This window comes from Syngnathoides biaculeatus, chromosome 20, assembly GCF_019802595.1.
Source record: "Syngnathoides biaculeatus isolate LvHL_M chromosome 20, ASM1980259v1, whole genome shotgun sequence".
NCBI classification, from domain to species: Eukaryota; Metazoa; Chordata; class Actinopteri; order Syngnathiformes; family Syngnathidae; genus Syngnathoides; species Syngnathoides biaculeatus.
Genome location: NC_084659.1, coordinates 10,986,655 through 11,003,604, shown reverse-complemented (window position 1 = coordinate 11,003,604; position 16,950 = coordinate 10,986,655). Strand labels below are relative to the sequence as shown.

The following is a 16,950-nucleotide window of genomic DNA, read 5'->3' as shown; positions in this document are numbered from 1 at the left end:
ATCTCAAATTGCCAAAAAGTATTTATAATGTCATGTCTGTCGCAGAGGTTTACAGAGGTTTAGTGTGGCCACAATCGATTCCATGTATGTTCCATGGAGACGACTTCGTACTCTTTTTTTTTTTTTTTTTTTTTTTCATTGTTAATGAATGCGAGTTTGTGTAAAACCAGGGGTAATTTTTTTAAATATTGCCTTTTGTATTGAATTCTAGTGGAAAAGATCGATGGTTTCCGGCAAAGGTCAATGTGTCGCCGAACACACTTCCGCGTTCACGAGCCGTCAACCGTCGTCTTTTTTTTTTTTTTCAATCATAGTTAATGAATGCGAGGTTGTGTAAAACCAGGGGTCATTTATTTAAATATTGGTATTTGTGTTGAATACTAACTGAAAAGATCTATGGATTCCAGCAAAGGTTAACGTGTCGCCGAACACACTTCCGCGTTCATGAGCCGTCAAAACCGTCAGTATGTGGCATTTATTCCTGATGAGAACAGACCCATCAACAAAGTAATCATATGCGTCCAGACTTTTATACGCTTTCCAACTTTTCTGTGTAAATCTTGACAACTTATTCACCAGATCCATGTGTATATCCAGTTGTCCAAGACAAGCGGAACCCAATTAACAGTCCAATTTCTTATCGGCGAAAACATCGATTTCGACACTAAATAAGTGTCCTCTATGCCAAGTTTATCTATTTTTTTTAATTTTTTTTTTTTTACCTTCTAAATGTCTGACGGGATCGGACAAGACTCTTGGCGTCATGCTACAAGACATATTTCCGTGTCGTCTCCAACCAACTTAGCATTGAGTAATGCTTACCTTGACCGGCAATATGGCGAGGTAAACAAAAGTCACGTGATTTTATGACGTAGATGCTGCAGATGATAAAGAATATATTCCCCTGAGTATTATTGCATTATCTTTCTCGTCTCCAAAAGGCAGGTCACTTGTATCTCAAGGCACATTTGTAAAAGCAATAAAGTAAAATTTCCCAAATTTTATCATGACAAGTGCATTTGGAAAGGGTTGACGAAGGGCTTACTTACTGTCAATATTGCTGAACATAAATGAAGCAGAAATTGGGCAGGTAAATTATAAAGAAGGGATTGGCACAGGCTTAATGTACATCTCCTAAAATTATTGGGATGGCTCCTCGCAGCAGTTATCATATCCACTCTGCTCTATAACAGAAATAAACTCCTTGACGAGAACTAATCCTCAATCGGGCCAAGTCCGGCACAGTTCAAATGTCCTAGTGTGAGTTCGCCCTAAGGCTTGTTGATAAACATGATTTTGTTCCCCGGCGTTACCATGGAGCGTGAGCGTTGTTAAATGTGAATGCAGCCCAAGTGCAAAGTGTATGTATATTCATCTGATGTCCCCGTGTTTGTTTACTTGCCCGCAGAGTGCAGTGGGTAGAGTTAATAAATTCTACCACTTTTTTTTTTTTTTTTTTTTTAAGAGCTACATTAGAAAAGGAGACGTGAATATATTGATATGCTGTGCCATTCAGTCTGCCGCAAAGTGTTTATTGAGAAGAGGCAGCAAAGGCAGCCATCCAATTATCCCAGGCTTCGAACATGCCAAAACAGGAATAAGACTTGAAAGGCCTGTCAGCGGATCAGGTATGAAGAATAGCCACAGTGGATTTAAAAATGGGAGGCTGGAGGGGGAGGGGTCATGATGATGATAATAATACATAGCGCATGAAAGGTAGATGAGACAGGACCTGCTCTGTGATCAACAAAATTTCACGCCGTTGTTTGTGCTATAAAAGCGATTAGTTGTGTATTTATTTACTAGCCACTTTATGGTGACCTGACAATTAATATTCATGCCTTCCTCCAAATGAAGGCAATTCGGTGGGAATTGTTGGTTGAGGTCACATCCAGCCCAGATGTCGCAATTTCTTGGAATTAATGCAGATTAGTGCGACACGTGCTGAATCCTAATCGCGCCTGCTGCTGATGGCCAGACAATTTAAATGCTTTTTTTTTTTCTTTTTAAAAAGGTAATCTTTAATTTCATATTTATCATAATAGCCTGTGGCAGTAAGAGAGAGGGGGGAAAAAATGGAAACACTATATTTCCCGCCCTTTGCCCTCGTTAGAACTCTCTCGGCTGCTCCTGCATCTCCTGATTATGAACAGAGGCTACCTTGGCGTGCAACTTCATTAAAATCTATTTAAATCAACTTCAACTGAAATGTGCTCCTTGCAGCGTGTGCGAACAGAAGTCTCTGGGAACATCATTAGAGAGTGGGAATGTGTGTGTGTGTGTGGGGAGGTGTGTGGGGGGGTACTTCCTCTAAGTTTGGATAACAAGCTCCTTCACCAGTGTCAACACCCCCAACCAATTGCGTCCGTGTTGCTGTAATGTGCCTGACAGGCTGACGACTGTTTTGCCTTTGCCTTGATTCACTTGTTTTGCTCCTGAGTTCAGCAAGCACGTTCGTACTACAAAGTGGCCCTGGGTGCCCTCACGGTAGACCTACCATTCGGGTTCCGGCAAATACACCGAGGCCTACAAACGGCACTACAGAGCCTTGTCTGCTAAACCCTCTCCGTCAAACGGGAGGATGGGGGGGGGGGCAGCCTCTTCTAAACTTTGCTCAACCGCCGCACTTTCTCTAAACGTGTGCCATTTGCCGCAAAGTGATACTTCAGATGCGATCGTGCCTCATTTGAGATCACACTGATGCAGAACTGCAGTGTTTTCCCAGGCACTAACTCAAAGTCCAATGCGCTGTGACTGGAGGCTAAATGTGTGCATGGGAGGAAGTGCTTGAAAATGAATGTGTCAGAGGACTTTTGGTGCACAAAATCTCTGCATTTTTGGTTGCATTTGAGGGTGAGGGATGTTATTACGCCGTCATGATCGGTTTCTCATGAGCATCACTTAAAAATAGGTAACTGGTAGGGCTGTAGCTATCGAAAGTTTTCACAATTTATTTCCACCAATTATCCAACAGACCAGGGGAAGGGGCCTTTTCCACTGAGAGAGCCATGAATGCCAAATATTTTAAAACATAATTTCAAAGCAGACACAGAATATTTAAAAAACTAAATAGAGGTGTATTTGCGCATTTATGTAGAACCAACACTTTTAGAGGACAATAAAGTCTCTGAATTCTTGTAGATAACATTAGGATGTTGCTTACCAATGATGATAAAAGTACTTCTTGCTATTAATGCAACTTCAGGTGCTTCCCGGTTTTGCGAATGGCTTGATAGTCCGTTTCATACATCGTCAGATTAAGATTCACAGAGGCGTTGAGATTTCCCTCTGTTAATCGTGAACGTAATTCAATTTGATTTTCCATCATGCCGGTAGGATGGTGAACAGTTCTTGCCAACAAAGGCATGTCTTTTATTCGTATGATTATCTTGTCTTTATGCGAAGTTGGCAAAATGTTGATTGGCAACGTCGAGTACGAATGGCACACTCCCCATCCGTTAATTTAAATACACAGCCGAACCCTCCCTCTCCACAAAGGCTGTCCATTCTTGTTGAAAACTTCGGTACTCCTCGTATTTTTTTTTTTTTTTTGAGCGACCTCTGTCAAAAGCGTTTCCACAATTAGTTGTTCTGACACGATCAGCGTTAGACCCTTCTGCACCTGTGGAGGTCGACTACCACCCAAAAATGACGGCAACCCACTTGGCCAAACTGTCTCTACGTTATTTGCGTTGCCTCCCACACCTAACTACGGCAACCCCACTAGGACAAACCTTCTCTACACGACAGAAATCACATGTACAGTATGTCGTTACGAGGACTCCGGGGGCCATATGCAACCACCAAAAGAGCCGGGTATGGCTCGCGAGCCATAGGTTCTCGACCCATGCAATAGGCTAAGCAAGTAATCGAATATAAAATGATTTGTATGATTAGAGCTCCAGCTGGGGTCACCATCCTCACATTCTACATTGTATTATCTGTGACTTTTGAGTGTGCATGGCTTTAAAAGACTGAGCGTGGCCTGGTGAGTGAGATGTGGGCATCAATAACTGAAAGTGAGGTTGGCTGTTCCGAGCTTAATTGAATGTCTGGCTTTTATCAGTCTGCGTGTAGGAGAGTGCCTTGGTGTCAGTTGTGACCATTAATGATTGTTTATTATATTCGGGACAGCTGCAGTACATGATATTGGTTCCATCATAGGCAATGACGCGATGTATTCTGATTAGTAAATATTGCTGTTCTTTTCTTATGTGAGTGTATATTAAATTAAGACAGTCCTTTATGTCACCATCGTGTTAGCATGAGGTGAGCTCAATCGCTGTGACCATTCTGCGTTTTGCAGATCTCTGCTGGTTCACCTGGAAAATGGCGACTTCGGAAAGGGCTTTGACCTCTTTTGCCCTCAACTGCACCACTACAACGTCTTCGTGGACAACATTTACGAGGCGAAAAAGGTGCTCTGGGTAAGGTTGCCGCATTTGGATCGTAATCATCATCGGGTTTTCCTACCAATCTCGTACAACATAGTTTTTTTTGTTGTTGTTTTTTTTTTTTAACATTCAACAGTCATGAAAGCTTGTGGTCAGCATGATGTTTTCCATCTCAACTGTCATACACAAACTCCCTTAAAAAAAAGCAAGCCAAACATGGACAACAATGTCGCTAAAACTCGGTTAGAGCCTCAGCTCCACTCGCCATGGCAGGTTTATTTTCATGACTGACATGCGTGACAAGTTTAGGGCTTTATGTCACCCAAATGTTGACACATACTCATGCTGACATGATGCGCGGATGCATATTTAATGACATCACCGGTGCTCCCTCCACCTCACACCTTCTCCGGGGCCTGCAGCCTCGCCGTAATGAGTAACAAGAGTGGGATTTTTGAGTTTATTAGTGGGAGTATGACATGACTTTCAGGGGTCATCACTGTTATGTCCATCATCTGGTATCCAAGCTGAATGCAGATACTACTTTGTGGGGAGAAAAGGCGAAACACACTCACTCAATCCCTAAGCTTGATGTGTTTCCTTGGGTATTGTCGTCAAATTGTGCTGCATGTAATGGAGGCAGAATATCGTGTATATGCTGTTTCTTTCTATCACCTTGTCAAAAGCTAGTTTATATGACAAATTGATCGTGTCAAGTCTTATTTGGAGGACCTTTCTCACGAAATGATTATGTGCTGTTGTGTCCTGAGATTCGACAAATAAGTAATGCTGAACAGCACTGAAAGGAATGACACTTTGTTGCAGTTGTGTTTAATTTAAGTTTTATGAAAACTTGTTTTTCTTTGTTGATCCAGATCCACTTGAAGAAAAACAAGGCCTTCAGGCGTTTTAAGAAACTTCAGGAAGCCCGGCCTGAGTTCCACAACCACAAGCTGGAGGACCTGCTTCAACTTCCCATCGAACGGATTGAGCAGTAATTGTTTTTTTTTTTGGTATTTCATTCTGAACATTATTCATGTGTTTTTTTTTTTAAATGATTAGATGAATCTCGAGTCACTGATGGTGTAGTGGTACACACTGACTTTGGTGCGGGCGGCGTGGAATCGATTCCCGCTCAGTGATGATGTCGATATCTGCCCTGTGACCAACTGGCGACTAGTTCAGGGTGTACTCGGGGTCTCCCGTGACCCTTGAGAGGATAAGCGGCTTGGATAATGGATGGATGGATAGATGAATCTCTCATGATATATTGTAGAGCCATAAATTCATACATACATTTGTAGATATACTTGTACATATATACTGTAATTCCCAGCCCACAGAGCACACCTGGTTATAAGTGTCACCCAGTACATTTGTAAAGGAAATACCATTTGGTACATACATGGGCCGCAGCCGTGTAAAAGCCGCAAGTGCGCACATTGAAACCGACATTGAAATATGAGATATTTACAAAGAAAGACGTTACACAGAAAGATTAACGCTAGCGCTAACAGGGCCAGTTAAAAAAAAAACATACTGGTAAAAATCACTGAGACATGGCAGTAACACGCTAGCACAGTGCTAACAGGGCCGGACCGGTAAAAGTCACTTCCTCGGCACATATATTCGGTCTCACTCTTACATTTTGCGCTTGAGTGCCCCCTTGTGGCTGTTAGAAAAAAATGCACAAATTCGCCGCATCACCACGTAAACTGCAGGGTTGAAAGCTTGTGAATAAAGTCGTGGCTTATTGGCCGGACATTACAGTATATACAGTACATGTATCTTTTGGGGGAAAACGCTAGCTACGTATTTGTCTAACGGCAAAGACTTACCAGTAGTAAAACCACATGACATTGTTTCATTTTAGACAGAAAGGTGTTGCGGTACTTTTGTAGTTTCAGTATACCTTGCAACGATAACATAAAGTTTGATAATGAGGAATCATGGTTGTGTGCCACAACGAGCATAAGCACTTTATATTTATGGTATCTCATTAATACAAAATATGTTGGAGAGAGCGCGGACAACAGGGAAATGTTAGCAGTAAACGTTCCAGTAACTGCTTAACAACTTTGGTCTAGAACACATTGCATGAACAAACTTGTTTAGGTCATCTTGTGCTAGTTTTTGAAATTAATTTATGGATGAACATAACAGGGTGTTTAATCAATGAATATTAATATCCTTTGTTCAACTTTCTTTCTGAGAAGCTAAGTAAAGCCTAGATAAATAGAATCAAGGAGAACATTCTGTAGTCTTTCAACAAAAAGTTTTACGCAAAAAATGTTCTCTTTGAAGAATGGTGTTCTCCAAACCGCCAACAATATGCAAAATCCACACACGCACAAAGCAGATGAAGTCAAATATTATACTGACATCAATTGAAATTGTACTTGCATAATAAGCAATACCGGTAACTGTAACTATTAATATAAATCTGAACAATGGGCCCTGCATCCACCCCCATCTATTCCCCCTCCACTTCAATATGCTTAGACTTGCAGTAACAATATTATTTTTACATTATGTAAATGGGTGCTTTCTCCAAGGTATTCTTTTCCCAACGCACAGAATAAACAGTACATCACTAAGAGATTATTTTTACAGCAAGCAATGGTGTTACTTTTCAAACACAAACTGTTTCCGCAGCATCGCAAGTCTTCTAAAATCCTTTTTCTTACAAACTACTATAATGTGCTCTGAAGACGTTCCGCAACTTCCTTAACGTGTCGCAGATTTCACGCACGGGTTGTTTTTGTTGTTTGTTTTCCTTTCACCGGTCGTTTGCCGCACCCGTTGCACAATCTAGCGTCTCTGTGACAGATTCAATTATTATTATTTGATGTGGCACCCACGCATGTGCGCCGTCCGTCCGGAACCTGTCAGAATCTCGTTTGTTAAGTGCTGGTTTGTGTTAGCTGTAATTTCATGCGGTCCTGATCTCGCGTGTTAATTAGTGGAACAAGAAAAGAAAATCATCTGAAATGTGCTTTCCAATGCAGCACATTTCCTAACACTGGTTTATCAAGCTGCTTGTTTGTGTCTTAATTACGTCTCTTCTGTGCTCATCATCGTTTCAGATGAACTATCAAGCCCTTGACGTGTTATTTCCGTCCAACTTGCTGCCGGGTTGTCTGCGAGGCGAGCTAACGTTTTGAGAGTTTACAATTTATTTTATCCTTTTGAGTCGTGAGCTGCTTTTTACGCACCCTTGTTCAAATGCCAGGTTTGGTGTTTTGGTAGCATGACAAAAACTTTATCGGTGGGGGTGTGTCGAATTTTATTCATTTAATGCAATATTACAAGACTCTTGATCGTGTAAATGCTCAGTGAGCTGGATCAACTACTGTATGAATTCAAATGATTGAAAATGATTGATGCATGCCGGTCAAAAGTATGTGGCCAATTGAGCCCCTAAATTGACTCATGCTGATTTCGATATAAAAATGTCAGGGCGCTGCTTTGATGGCATTTTGGGAAGCCGTGTCATTTTAACTCGCTACCCGTTATATTGTGACAAGCTGAGGGGAACATAAATAGTATATTTATAGCTTCTAAGCACACACAATAGGGAGCTATTATGTACACGTAATAATGTCCTCGTTTGGACACGTCCGTTTAAACATTTAATGTACATTGTACATTTATTTACATCTGCGGTGCTAAAGTTGCTTGATAACAAATCTATTCTATATTACTGTCATAATGAGATGTTGTACAGAGCTTATACGAGGTCTTTTGTTTAACGTGGCAGTTATTTGGACGAGGTGGACAAGAATCGATTTGGACAATGAGCAGCATGAGTAGCGGTGTAGTAATATAATCTGTTTTAGTAAATTTCCACGACACTTTGTGTGCGTTTTTATGAACTATGCCGCTGTAAAACACATTTATTGCTTCTGGTGAAAAAAAAAGATGGATGCCATCGTCTCTTTGATATACAATTATCTGTGACTCTGACACATAATCAGTCTCCAGTGCAACCTTGTGTCGCGTAGGGTTTCCTTGTCCACTTCCCGTCATTAACATTGATTCGTCTGTCGTTCTCTGCAAAACCCGGGAGACTCGGGGGACGTGTCTAATACTATGATGATTTTTAAGTGGCGTGGACATAATCATCCCTGGCTGGCGCCTTAACTTACCTCGCTCTGGCTCCATCGCGGCGAACGGAGAGAAAATTGTTGTCCCGTATCACCGTTTAAAGATGATGGATGGCGAGCGAAGCCCGGGGTGTGGATACTTATGTTGCTGCTAAGGGAAGACTAAAATAATTGCCTTTATTAAGTGGTGTTCACAAGAACTGAGTGGAGTAGTCATCTGTCTCCTCTCTGCTGAGTTCACCATGATGACAGTGATGGGGTCTCAAGTTGATTGCGGCGCTGAATAACAACCCTCTCTGCCTGTTCCGGCCACATTTATGTCAATAATGGAGTTTTAGCTCTTATAGAAACGGGAGCAGGCCTTGGGATATGTGTGCACTAAGCCAAGCGCAATTTAACGTAACAAGGCATTGACCCCAGCGGTAGGCTTGCTTGCTTCGGAGGAGGAGTATGTTCTATGTAAAAGGCATACAAAACCAGAGGTCTTTGGGTCATTGTCATTCTTGCTCACCATTGTGAAGCGTCTAGTTGCGTGTTGTACTTGGCTGCCATACTTCAATTCATCTTTCGATTGACAAGGTGGGTTTTCAAATTAGCTGCCTTTGTGTGCTCAGGCACTTATTCCGTCATCCCCTACAGCCCGGCACAGTAAGGCTCCTCCAGACAAGGACAAACTTTTGATTAATTTCTTTTGAAATGTTTTCTAAAAGACGTGGTCTGCAGGTACAGCGCTGTTATTTTATTTTATTTCCCCCCCCACCCCCTCACACACAAATTTGTTACATATTGTCTGTCTGACCCTGTAATTCATTGTCGGCATTGAAGCCCGGCCGGCAATGAAACCAATTGCTGCCTCTCGGTAATTCCAATTACAATCAACGTGTAAAATCTGCCATGAAAAGTTCAAGATAATTGAATAGCCGCTCAATGCGGCTTGGTGCAATCGTACAATGTGTGTTGATGTCAGTGGACACGCGGGCAACATGGGTGGTGTGTCGACATTAATAAACTGGTTGAAACTGACTGCCAAGCCGCACCATACTGTAATCAGAATTAAGGGTGTCCAGATCCGATATTTGGCATCAAAATAGTCCATTTGTTGTGCACCAATGCAAACAACCATCCGTATACTGTATTTAGAGGCTACAACATTCTGAAGTTGTATCGTTTTGCAGAGGCAAGGGTTGTTCGGCTGCTCTTGTTTACAAATTGGAGCATCTTGGAAGCTAATTATAACGATATTTATGTTGTTGAATTGATATGGATGATAATCCACATTATGACGCAGTCAGCGGCAAGTGCTGTCCTGGCGGTAGGTGCATCAAACCACTAGCTCGTACTTTGTACGGAAAATATCAGAGCTGCTGGGAATATGTTATTGTCTCATTATCTTTCTTTGCTGTGGTGCTAATGAGTGGGACAGGGCAGCTTAACAAGTGAGTGTCATTTACATTATTTGAAATCGGCTGTAATAATGCTCATTAGAGTGTTTCCTTTGTTACACTGGTGCTGTAATTAGAATTTCATCTCAACTCCTTTGGAAAAAAAAAAAAAATAAGAAAAAAAAAAACGAGGGCACCCATTGCTAATAATGTCTGTAATGCATTTGTTACTACAAGATGATACAAGGAGAGAAGGAACTGGAATTATTTCTTCGTTTTAAGTGCCCCTTAATTGATGTAGGCTTAATTGGAGCTTGTTAGACATTCATTTCATTTCTAATCAGTAATTGAGTACACGCACAATACCCTCCTTCCCCTCTTCAGCAAACCTCCTCATCCCCTCCACCCACAGACTTACCAGCGTGATACCCCGCTGCTAAAATCCTACAAGACGGCTGCACGTTTCCTGAACTGCTGCCAGTTTAGAAGGGCGACGTTACCACTAGAAGTGCAACAATTACTCCATTAATCGGTATCTAATCGATCATCAAATTAATGCAAAATTATTCCCTTCATAGAGTAATCATTTTGAGTCCTTGTTTCGGTGTGGGGTTTGTCGAGGAATGACTAAGCCATTAGTTGGCAATCTAATGTTTATTGCCACTCCTACTTGAAGTTTACTGCCTTGTAGTACATTCAACTGACTTAATGCAAACCCACAATGCAAAATGCCATAGACGTGCTAATGAAACTAACATGATTTGTTGTCTTTTTTTACTCTTTGAACAACATAATGCATAAATGATCTATATTAGTGCAGCATACCAAGTCACTTCATTTTAAATGTTATTTGCATATTAAATTTGTTTTATACTGCCCCCTGGTGCCAAAGTAGGCGCAACAGAAGGAGTGGCAAAATAAACTATTCATGATGCGCAAATGGTTTAATTCCATCCATCCATTTTCTTACCATGTTATCCTCACAAGGGTCGCGGGAGTGTTGGAGCCTATCCCATCCATCAACGGGCTGGAGCCCGTACACCCTGAACTGGTTGCCAGCCAATCGCAGGGCACATAGAGACAGACAACAGTCGCACTCACAATCACACCTAGGGGCAATTTAGAGTCTCCAATGAATGTATGTTTTGGGGATGTGGGACGAAACTGGAGTCCCCGGAGAAAACGCACACAGGCACGGGGACAATACGCAAACTCCACACAGGCGGGGCTGGGATTTGAAACCTGGTCCTCAGAACTGTGAGGGCAACGCTCTACGGCTGGACTACCATTCCCCCTGATTTAATTCTTTGCATTTTATTCAATTACATTATTATGATATGTTTTTATTAAATACACTACTATCAAGTGTATTATAAAAAAACAGATTACAATTTGTTGTTTCAATGGGGATGCAACAGATTAAGGGCATTTCCATTCATTTCAGTGGTTGTATTTCCATCCCCAAAATTGCACTGGGAACACTGCACTGCATTCTAGCCCAAATCATAACGTGAACAACAAAAAAAAAGAGAACAATTTGATGTTATTCCTTTACAGAAAGTGAAGAAGTCGAATATTCCCTTTTCCTTTGTGGATTGTCGTCCATTCATCCCGGACTAGAATAGCATTTCACATTTTGACTCCACGCAACACAGATGTAAAGCACTTCTCAGAAACAGTGGTTATACAACAAATAATTAGTTCAGTGACTCACAGAAAAGCAAACTCTTCAAACATTTTTCGGTTCATACAGTAGATGTTTGCATTTGTGAAGAAACATTCAGACACTGCTCTTTTGACCAACCAAGCATTCCTTATTTTCGCTATTTGTAAAGGAGTGGCAATGTTTTTTTTTGGTCATGTTTTTGGTTTGAATAGTTGAATAATGTGAAGTGTTTGCAATGCAGAGGGAACAAAATGGTGCTACTTGGCAACTATTTACCTAAGAAACTATTGCCATGCTTTCACAAGGCCATACTGTTCAGTTCACTTTGTATTTAGCACATAATTTGGGAGTGAACGGAGCACTTTTTAGCCTTTTTTTCCTCAAAACTGTGCTTGTTTTGCAGCAGTTTTGTAGCACACATGGTGTGGTCTATGTTAAGAAACTAAAACCTTCAGATACTTGAAAAACAATATCTCACATGATGAGGGAAAACAATCGATTAGGATAACAACAAACAAACAACCGGTTTACCATTTACAGTTGTTGTTCCTGCACCGTTTTCAAAGCATATCACAAAAGGAAAAAATAAATCACAGAATCGTACCACAGGATAATCTTTCCAAGACATCCGATGAGAGAAGAAAGAGCAAGCCCGATGCTCAGTTATCAGTATATATCTTAATAAAAGTGCTGTCAAACATCGCATTGCACCGAAGTGCGATCTGTCGTGGCACTATTCCACTACCCGCACATCGATACAAACAATAATACTTTTACTCGCCTTTGTCGTGTACCAACAAGCAGGTAGTCTTTTTTTTTTTCCTGCCTAATGACCTCATTCAGTGGCACCGCTATGTCTCTGCAACCGACTCGGCCCGAACAAAGACGGGGCTGTCGAGGCCGGCGTGGTAAAAAATCAATAGGTGCATTCCAAGGTTATGTAGTTTCTGTTTAAAAAAAAAAAAAAACATGGCAAGGATATCATTATTTGTTTACGTCAACTGAATATACACACATTTCATATAAAACCTGAAATTTAAATTTAAATAGGAAAGTAAATAAAACTAATTTTTCAATTGTATCGATTAAATCAAGGTTATCAGGATAACTTTTTCTGATTTGGTTTATTTGTATGGGTTTTTTTTTTTAATTTTTAATTTTCATCAACAATTAAAAATGGGTCCCCGCTGATGTGCACTGCTTCCACTCACAGCATGACCGTGGACAAAGTGGTGCCAAAAGTGTTTCCAAATTTGCAATATTTTCATTATTTGGTGACTTTTCCAAAGCTTCTATTGACTGTTTTTCAAAAATAAGACTCAAGACTTAAAAAGCAAAAAAATAAATAAATAAACGAGCAGAATAATGTTCACTTTTTTTTTTAACCCAGTGGAAGGCAATCATATATCCATTCATGCTAAACATTTCCAAAGACATGCTCCCCATTCATATAGAACGTTACAAAGTCACAGGTTTATCGACATAGTGGAAACGTTTGACCCGAGTTATGTGCTTCCAAGTTGCAAGTGTTTTTCTGAAAATAAAATATCCATTTATCATATATATCACATAAGAGCTGTGTTTACGTGCATGTTTTTGAGCAGAGGCACATCAAATGATTTTGTTATGTCTTAGGTATAAACGTCTCCTGGAGGAGATGACTGCACATACAAGTCCAGATAACCCAGAGTCCCAGCAGCTTTCACGTAAGTCTATCTTGACTAATGTATTTTTTTCCCCCTCGCTGCGTGTCAAGGTCCATAATTTTTATTGTTCAGTGATGAATACGGCACTTTCCATTCCGGTCTCAAGTGGGCGACGCCAAGGTTTGCATTGAAACGTTTCCATTCAGTTTCTGGATTTTGTACCGGCAAGGCAGCAACAAGTGATGGTTGTTGGTCACGAATTGTGATGGATGGAATGAGTCAACCAGCCAACCTTTTTTTCTGGGGGGTGGCATCACATTTATGTCCTCCTGAAAATTTTCAAGAGACATAAAAAGGCATTTTTTTCCAAATAATTGAACAATGATTGCACGTTTGGCACATTTGATCCGCGCTTGTCGAACAAACAAAACTCACTACAAACTTTGGCTGTACTAGTCCGTCACCAGACAGTCATTCTAAAAGAAACTGCTCCTTATCTTCATTTGGCGAACAAAGACTGCGTTAATTTTCGCTTATATTCCCCATTTGCTGTTATTGTCGCGGCAGTGGAGAAATAAATGCGAGGCAAAGCTCAATGCGAGTGCAAGTTCTGGTTTGATGTGGATTTTGACATAATTAATTGGGAGTGGATCAGAGGCTATTAAGCAGGCACGATATTAATAAATAAAGTCCTCCGACATCAACACAAATCCCGATAATGACTCATTTCAGTCGTCAAATAAACAGCGAAGTCGACTGAAGTGCGAATATACACAAGGAATTATTTATGTGTATCAATTAAAGTCTCATTGCTGATGTGCTGCCTTTGCTTACAAATTAAAACAGCCCATGCCTCTAAGATGAAGGTACATATCTGAAAGTGCTCCACCATCGCCTCTTCCTCTTCTCATTAGTGATCTGTTTTTAAACTCTGCTGCTTTTTATGGGGGTTGGGCGTGGGGGGGAGAACTTTCCACCGTCAGCCCGATTGTATTGCAAGGGGAATTATTTTAAAAAGATATTTCTGACAAATCACATTGTATCTGATTAACGAAACGAGCACATGCGGTAGCACTTGACGAACTTTGTTGTTGTTGTTTTCTCTTGTGTTGCACCGTGTCGCTCTCCCCTGAAGGGTCCTCTTTTCTGCGTTGCTTTGCATTCTCGCTCGATTTAATTGTTTTAATTGCAGCACTTTGGGAGTTTTTATTCGGCTTACTTACAGTATGGCACGCCGAAGAATAACTCAAGCGCGGTAACAAGGTGCGATCCGAGCTTGGGAGATGAGATGTTGTCATTAAAGTTCTCCCAGCATTTGTTCAATGGTCAAACACTGTCTAAATTGCAAATAAGTGGAATAAAGTGCTCCAAGAATTGTAAGATTTCTTCAGCGCATCTAATGGGCTCAATGTATTATTAATGCCTCGGCCAGATCTCATGTCAAGAATACGGTAATTAGAAGTTGTTGTTTTTCTGAGGCAGCCGACGTAAAAATATTCCAAGCATGCATAACAAAGGGGAAAAGTCTACACGGATGCCTTGTTTGGTTTACATTGTAATTGTTGTGAAGTTAAGCGAGCCAATTAGGCAGTGATTATTTTAGTGGAGGCACGTCGCCGGGAGGCTCGTGTTCATCCAGACTTTCATTCCTCGGAACAAAAGTTGAAATGTTGCGCTTGAAATTAGGATTCAGCCGCGCGTCGTTACATCCAATGTGTTAATGATGTTGCTCTAAATGTTTACAGCTATTATCGGAGTTCCGTTGCAGTAATTTCACGGCTTTGTCCTTTTTGATGAATTATTCTAGTGCGAAGATTTGTTGCTTTTGTTGTGGAGATGAACCAAAAAAAACAAAACAAAACCTTGCAATACTATGAAAGAGCAATGTCATGAAAGTTGGTAAGACAACATTTAATAGATTGGGGATGGGATGGAACCTCGAGTGTCCCAAAAGCGGGATACCTGCCATAGGTGAAAAGTAATTTGGCGATATTCCTGTTACAAAAAAGTATGTAAACAAATTATGTATGTTCTTGTTTTATCATGGGAAAATGAAAGGAAATCTTCATTCACTTCAAACACTTCGTAGCATCTTAGCTTGCTCCCGAATAGACAAGTGACAGGCCAACTGGGAAATAATAATAATAATAGTAGCTAAGAAATAAGAAATCCCCTTTAATGTTGTCTGTTTAAAGTGTATTTTTTTAGCAACTTCAGTGACACCAAAAAGTTTGAAAAAAATTGTATTGCCTGGTAAGTCCAAACCCTTGAAACAGATTTAAAGATAATAAGAGGCAACAGGTATTTGCTTCAAGCTGTGTATTTGTCCAAGGTTATTTTTTTTAGTTATTCTAATTCCGCAACATGAAACAAAAGAGAATAAAACATTGTATATTGAACATCCAAATGCTCGACCAAACCACGGAATCGTCGAACGATTGTCTGCTTGGTTCGTGCAGACAAAAGGCAAATGACCATCGGCAGACCAATGAAAATGAACATTGATGCCGCGAGAATTGTAAATCTTCAAACAAGTGCGACTTTAACTCGCACGTAGCAGCAACACGTGCAAACGTAGCATACAAGCATTCTCACAGGCTTCTAGTATATCCTCTCTGCTCTGTGCAAAGTGTGTCTGAATTTCGGTTGAATAGGCCTGAAAAATGGTCTTAAAAGCGCTTGTTTAAACAGACAGATACACAGCTTTGTTTCCTACTGATCCAAATGGAGAACGGATGATTCTGCTGCTTTTCTTCCCTCCTGCGTGGACTTTGGAGTTAAGGTATCACTAAAGTCATCCACACACATACTGTTGAAGCATTATGTGCTTTTTTTTTTTTTTTTTTTTGGGCCACAGGGGCAGTGGCTGCGGTGGAAGAGCTGCACCAGCGTATCCAGAACAATACCCGGCGCCACGAGAACCACCTGCAGCTGTGCCGGGTGCAGAAACTGCTGAAGGGGCGAAAGACGAAGGTGTTGGCTGCAGGTTAGGGAGCCTCTGATCACTTATTCTTTTCATCTCGTTCAAGCGTTACCTCAAACCAGCCCTCTCCGCATCTATTGCCGTGTCCTGCGGGACTTCAGAGAGGGTGCAAGTGTCGATATAGAAATTCGGTGACTAAAGATAAATTATATACACTAGGTAAGTCTTTTTAACGCTTATAAGCAGGTCGCCTTCCTTGGTCTAGAGTAGTTAGAATGATTTTCCTTTTCCCCCCTTGACATTGTTTTTGCTTAATTATTTCCCCTCTTCCATTGTTATCCCTCCCTACTTGTGGAGCGGTGGCCCTTTTCTTCCCGCCTCCTGTTGTTGGTCCCCGGGGGCTCCGGCCTCCTTGTTGCTCTGCTCGCCCTGCCAATCTCCCGCAGGACCAATTAGAGCCCAGTCTCATCTTGCGGACTCGCTGATAAAAAGGCAACCAAAGTCTGTGTGTTTTCTAGATACTGTATGGCTAATGCATGTATGCGCCAAGCCGCACGTGTGTGTGGGTGGGTGTGTTTGTTTTCTTGGATATTGCTTTTTTTTTTTTTTGTGCTGGCGCAAGCATCGAATAGCAGCGGCGTTCCTCTAATGCCGATGTGGAAAGTTTCAAAAGCTCGTTTCATTCACCAAGTTCTCAGACCCCTCGCAACTCCGCCGCTTTTCCAGCCAATAAACCCCCGGTCCCACCAGGCCGACTTCAGAGCAGCCGCGGCCTCACACCGACCCATTTTGCTTCCCATCATCACCGGGATCGCCATCTTTATGTAGGGGTG

General features: G+C 41.3%; 1 protein-coding gene across 9 annotated transcripts in view; it reads left to right on the top strand.

Moving 5' to 3' along the window:
* Nucleotides 1-16,950, top strand: part of arhgef39 (Rho guanine nucleotide exchange factor (GEF) 39) — a 102,600-nt gene that overhangs the window by 76,102 nt on the left and 9,548 nt on the right. For all 9 annotated transcript variants that reach the window (XM_061807813.1, XM_061807812.1, XM_061807807.1 and 6 more), the window contains 4 exons: nt 4,307-4,427; nt 5,270-5,388; nt 13,184-13,254; nt 16,052-16,180. In XM_061807813.1, coding sequence (XP_061663797.1) covers nt 4,307-4,427; nt 5,270-5,388; nt 13,184-13,254; nt 16,052-16,180 — 440 coding nt within the window. The remainder of the gene's footprint in view (nt 1-4,306; nt 4,428-5,269; nt 5,389-13,183; nt 13,255-16,051; nt 16,181-16,950) is intronic.